The sequence below is a fragment of the Pinus tabuliformis genome, chromosome 5_2, assembly GCF_031772625.1.
Source record: "Pinus tabuliformis cultivar Carrire ecotype Pingquan chromosome 5_2, CPIR1, whole genome shotgun sequence".
NCBI lineage: Eukaryota > Viridiplantae > Streptophyta > Pinopsida > Pinales > Pinaceae > Pinus > Pinus tabuliformis.
In genome coordinates, this window is record NC_142306.1 from 755,978,631 (window position 1) to 755,984,930 (window position 6,300).

A 6,300-nucleotide genomic window follows, 5' to 3' on the forward strand; every position below is an offset into this window, starting at 1 on the left:
TCTATGGTGCCTTCTTAAAATTAAAACACTATCATTAAAATTAAAACATCAAAAATAGATGACAAGGCAATGTCAACATTCCAATTAGATTCAATCTCATGCACCCAACAAAATAGAAATGAAAAAGATGTATCTCTAAAAGAAACTACTATTTGAAAATAGCAAGTACAAGAACCTTCAATTAAGTGTATTCTACCTCATCTTCAGAAGAACAATGTAAACCTTGAAACGGGAATTGATAGATTTGATTTTTTTTTGTCTTTTTTTATTTTTATTTTCCGAAGAAAAAGCGAACTTTTTATTAACAAAAAATAAAAAGTTACAGTGCATATGCTGAGCATTTCCAGAAGCATAAATGCATTCTGTAAGCTGCCGCAAGGGCTCAAGTGCTTTCGCACCCCACGCAATGTTATAGGACTAACGTGCACAAAGAATAAGAAAAATAGAAAGAAAAGGGAGGGGGGAGGGACGCTTCAGGTTTTCCTCCCCTTTTTATTTTCAACCTTGCGCCACTCTCCCACAGTGGGCTCGGTCGAGGCAATGACTAACTGGGTTGATACATTTAGATGCCCTGTTTCTTTGTCTGAATCTGAAGTATCTGAGTGATGATGCCGTTTGATGCCTCCAATGCCTTGATCCACGCTTGTCATCTCTGCCTGATTTTGCTGGGTCTCTGCATGATTTGAGTGTGACTGTGAATCCTTGTTGACTGTTATATTTTCCTTCTGGTTCTCTATTTCAGCCTCCTCAATGGTGGTGTCTTCCTCCTCTGCTTCTGTTTCTTCGTCTTCTGATACTGGGGGGGCTTTCTTTCCCGCTGTTCTCTTCTTCATGACAGAGTCTATGTTCTGCCATCCTTTGTGTTTCCTTTGTTGTGGCTTGCTCTTGTTTAGACTTTTACATGCATTGAATAGGTGACCTGTTTGTTGACATCCCCTGCATCTGAATGCTGTATTCTCATAATCCAGAGATTGTTTCCACTGTGTGTTGTTGAAATTCAGGATGATGCTTTCCGGTAACCCTTGGCTGAGATCTACCTCTACACATATTCTAGAAAAGGTAAAAATTCCTTTTAAGTGTCTTTCTATATCGATCTTTAACATATTTCCAAGAGTATTCCCTATAAATGATAAGGTCTTGAAGTGCCAGAAATGTATCGGAAGGTTGTGCATCCTTACCCATACCGGCATCCTTGATACCACCATGGTATTTGGATCAAATTCCGGGAACCAAGGGGTGAGAAATAATCTCGCACTGCCCCAGAACCATGGTCCTTCAGTGAATACTTTTTCCCTTTCTTCTTCAGCGCGAAAAATTACTATGAAGAAACCCTTCGAGCATAGGTGGATCTGGCAGTTTGTTGTCCAAGCCGTATGGATCCATTGATACAGAGCATCTGTTCTAGGCTAGAAGCCGTTAAATCTACAAATAACAGCCTTTTTTTGTAGATCTGAGAATATGCATTCTACCTCTGGGATATCCAGCGGAATGGAGGGGCTCTCTGGTACTTCATCCACGATATACTGCCCTGGAGGTATATTAATAGCTGCATGTTCTTTCCCCTTTGCTGCGTCGTGGTGGGGTCCTGTAGGTTTTGACTTCCCTTTGACAGCATCTTTAAAGGAATTTATGCCTTTAGGCCCTGGGCTAGAGCTTCCCCCTCTTAGCCTTGTGCTTACAGTGATGGTTGAGTCTCGACCAATACCATAATGTTGTACTGTTAAATTATCCTGCAGGATTTTGCCTGCATGTATCAAGCTTAGCAGATTTGATGGGATGCCTGTATCTGCCTGTATTTCATCCTTTATATTTTTTATCAAAGATCCTGTCCAGAAATGCTTACAAATAGTTTTTCCTGGCAGGATTCTGATGAAAATTTGAATGCGGTCTTGTTCTGGGTCCTGGAGGGCTGGATTAGATTGTTTATCCCCTGAAACTACTGCTATTTGGAGCTCTGTCCCTCCAGTCGTTGATTGCCAGATCGGTCGTTTGATGCCGTCCCTCGTTGAGGCGATGGGAGGCATAAGATCTGTATTCACACGAAGGCCCATCTTATGATTGATGGCCAGATCTGTTAGATAAAGGCCCGAACTGCAATCATGGTGATAAAGGGGGAGCGGATCCGTTCCATGCCGCCCCTGAAATCCAAGAAGGGGCAGAGGATTTGGCATTCGACTCTTTTTCCCCTTTCCGCGACCAGGGCAAAACGACCAGGGTAAATCACCCGTTAAGGAGGGCGAAACACCCAATGGCTGTGTGTGGATCGAAAGATGTAATGCATAAAAACCCGGCCAGTGAAGGGGGATGTCCAGAGTCGCCCTGAGGATTACGAAACATGCCGAGAAAGGGGAGAAAAAATCAAATACCTGTTTCATAAGGTTCGAGACCTGTTGCTTCTTTCCGTTAAGGATTCCAGGCCACGTCTTAAGGAAATCTTCCAGCGCAGAGGGTCTCGCAGCCAGTCCCCAGTCCGTTCCTGCATCCAAAACTGTGGTGGCGTCGATGGCGGCAGAAAACCTTGCTGGAACCCTAATCGCACAGAACCCTGCCATCGCTCCGCTTCAACCTCCAAATCCCGTCAATCCAAAACCCTTTTTGTCTTTTTTTATATATTTATAGATTTGATTTTTTTGTCATATTTTTTATTTTTATTTTTTATGTTTTATTATTTGTTATTATTTTTTAAATTTTAAATTTTTTATTGATTTTTTTCTTTCAATATTTGAATTTTTGTTTTCTTATGTATTATTTTTTGTGTTCTTTATTTTTATATTTTTTAATATTTGTTTTTTTTTGTATCTTTTTTTTGTTTTTATTATTTTCTTTCAATATTTGATTTTTTTTTTCTTTTGTATATATATATATATATATATATATATATATATATATATATATATATATATATATATATATATATAGATAGATATATCTTAGCTATTTTTTTTTTTAATTTTTTTCTACAGGGTCAATGCTCATCGAACTACCTGATCCTCTTATGTGTAATTTGATAGTTCATTTTAAAATTTCCATTGTAATGAACCGATTTTGTATCCACAATGTGTCAATTTCATGGTTAGTCTATAAGTTTTCATTACAATGGGTCCAATTCGACTACATTGCGTGTCAATTTGATGGTTGATTTTTAATTTTTGTTGCAATGTACCAAGTTGTCTTAGTCTAAGATTTTAAAATCTCTATACATTTAGCATTTAAAAAATAAATTACTCTTGGTATAATAACTCTTTCATTCAGGTGTTCATTTTTTAAGTTTTTCTAGTCATAAAATTTTTCCATGATGCCATGCTTGAAATATTTTGAAAACTTAATATTTTCTTGTAGTCATAGTCTTTGGTTTTAATTCCATGGTTAAGAAATTTTCAAGATTTTAATGTTTTTCTAAGTCATGATATTTTATCTTTAATGCTATAGTTTTTTTTTCCCCTTGGAAAAAGTCGTAATTTCCATTAATTTTGAAAATTACATTTTGTAGATGCCTAGGCATTGCAAAGACAAGGCAATGTAGCCTGACAAAAAATGGTTGACGCAAGTGTCAAGTACAGCGAAAAAAAACTGATAAAAATAAACCATGCCTGGAGCACTGTGATGCCAGATAGGGGGAAGATCAAGTTTTCCTCCCATTTTTCTTCTCTACCTTGCACCACTCGCCTTGGGCCGGATGCATGGGAATGAGTTGAAGTGGGTTTTCCTCACCGGGTCGAGGATTTTCCTTGTTAGAGTCCGAGGTGTCCGATTTATGCTGCCTTTTGGTTCCACTGAGTTCCATTGTGTCGAAAGCCTTTTCCGGTTGCGATTCCATGGGCACTTATGGAGATTGTTTCTGCGGTTCTGCTTGGCTGTTCTCATTTGGGATGGGCAATTCCTCCTCACCTGCTTCCTGTTCCTCAGGGTCTGGTGGGGGGAATGTCCACCCTTTTTCTTTCCCGGACTTCCTCCTTCTTTGGCTCTCTTTTTTGGAATCTGGGTAGGCATTTTGTAGGTGCCCTGTCTGCCGACATATTATCAATCGGAATGCTGTATTTTCATAATCTATTGTTTGCATCCAACTACGATCTTTGTGCTTCAGTACTATGCAGTCCGGTAATCCTTTGCTGAGATCAACTTCCACACAGATACGTGCGAAAGTGTAGATTCCATCTTCCACTCGCTCAGTATCCATTTTAATATATCTGCCAAAGGAGTTTCCGATGCATGCGAGAGTCTTTTGGTCCCAAAAATGTGCAGGAAGGTTATGTAGTCGTACCCATACTGGCATCCTCGAAACGATGAAGGGGTTTGCATCAAACTCTGGGGTCCAAGGTGTAATGAAGAGTCCTGAAGATCCCCAGAACCACGGTCCCTCCTGAATTACTAGGGCCCTGACCTCTTCTGAAGGGAGTTTGACTATAAAGAAGCCTTTGGAGCAGAGCATGACATCACAATTAAGAGACCATTTTGTGAAAATCCAGTGAAAAAGGTCCATGGGTTTTGGCCAGAAACCGTTGAGGCGATAGATGAGGGCTTGCTTTTCGTAAATGTTACGTACCTCCTCTACTTCTATTATATCTATTGTTAGTTCAGGTGTATAGTTCAGTTGCTCCATGATATATGGGTTGGGTTCTGTTCCGGCCTACTATGGAACTGCAGAAGAAGATTTCCCCCCTTGTAGAATATGCTTGTAAGATGTTCCTTCGCTTCTGTGTTGCTGGTGTGTTTCTGGGTTGTGTTTTGCTTTGGATCCACTGCCCCCTTCGGTTTGTTTTCGTAGGCCGCTGGCTGCTGCACCTCCATGCAGCCTCACGTTGAGTATAATACTAGATCCTGGCTTGATGTTGTAGTCGTCAATTGCTCTGTGATCTTGTAATGATCTTCCCTCAGAGAGAAGATGTTGATATCCTTCAGGGAAGCCAATGTGATTGGGAATGTTTTTCTTCAGATTTGAGACATTGTCTAAAGCTTGAACCCAGATTAGGGTTGATTTCCTAGAGGGAGGCTTTACAATGATTTGGAAACGAGGATCTGATAAAGTTGCCGCCACAAAGACCATGGGAGATGTTCTCCTCTATTTTGTATTCAGGTTATCCTCGTGCCATATAGCCCCTTCTGAGATCTGGGGAACCAGATCGGTGAAGAGTGCTTATGCGAGACCCATCACCATTACCGAACAATGCTTGTTGTAAGCGCAGTGGACAGGTAGCTGTAGTTTAGCGCGTCCCAGTCCCGATGGTCTTTCGCAAACCAGAGTTCCAGAGTTCTTGGATCTTAGCGTTTCCTTTGATTGTTGTCCCGATCGGGTAGATCCAGGCTAGATCTGGGGTGCTTGTATCTGTTCATGGCTAGAGGGGGCAGATCTGCTTCGTGCAGCCAGCCTCCACTGATTTCAGCGTTTGATCTGATGAGAAATCCTGCAGATCCAGTACCCACATCGCCCAGGACCCCGTTCCTTTTTTCTCCCATGGCATTGTTCTGAGCATCCGGCTTTCCTGCGCATTTCTGAGAGTGGCTCATCGAGATCCCTGTTGCAGTGGGCATGAGCGCTACATTGTCTTTGTTAATTCTTTGATTTAGAACCCCCCTTCCGTTGTGGCCGAGATATGCCGCCGTTGAGGGCGCATGAAGGTTCCGGGCATAAACCAGAGTTCCGTGTTTCGTTTCCACGCTGCCTGGGATGTCTTTCCCAGCTTCGTGCTGTTCGTGGTGAAGGGTTGCAGGGGCGGCCATGGCAGTAGTCTCCCATCTTTAATGCTATAGTTGAAAAAATTTATAAATATTTTTTCTTTAGCACCATGCTTGAAAGTTGTTGGAATTTTAAGGTTTTTGAAAGACATGATATTTTAAATTTAATGCCATGCCTAAAAGTCTTCGAATTTTAAGGCTTTTCAAAGACATGATATTTTATCTTTAATGTCATGCTTGAAAATTGTTGGAAATTTAAAGATTTTCGGAGTCATGGTATTTTATTTTTAACGTCATTATTAAAAAAATGTTGAAAATTAAGCTTGAAAAAAAGATGTTATTCCAACATCAACACTTTTTTTCCAAGGTGTTTTTTGCACACAAAAATTTGGTTTTTACTGCCATTTTAAAAAAATGTTGAAAATGTACCATGGGAAAAAATGTTATTCCAGCATCAACACTTTTCGTTTTCAGCCTATTTTTTCATGTGTTTTTGGAGTTTTGGGGGTTTTGGAGCTAGACTACCTGTTTTGAGGTAATAGTTATCGTTTGATTGGTAATTATGAGACAAATGTATTCATACATGTATGAAAATAGACACGTACACAAATATATACATACAATTCA

The 6,300-nt window shown here is 40.2% G+C and overlaps 1 protein-coding gene across 1 annotated transcript; it reads right to left on the reverse strand.

Moving 5' to 3' along the window:
* Nucleotides 1-3,823: 3,823 nt before the first annotated feature.
* Nucleotides 3,824-4,600, reverse strand: LOC149161468 (uncharacterized). The gene has a single exon (XM_089434890.1). The coding sequence runs from the start codon at nucleotides 4,598-4,600 to the stop codon at nucleotides 3,824-3,826; it is 777 nt and encodes a 258-aa protein (XP_089291016.1).
* Between the last annotated feature and the right edge of the window lie 1,700 nt (nucleotides 4,601-6,300).

Excerpts from the sequence above, each read along its gene's own strand:
- LOC149161468 (XM_089434890.1), bottom strand. The coding sequence starts at position 4,600 with ATGGAGCAACTGAACTATACACCTGAACTAACAATAGATATAATAGAA.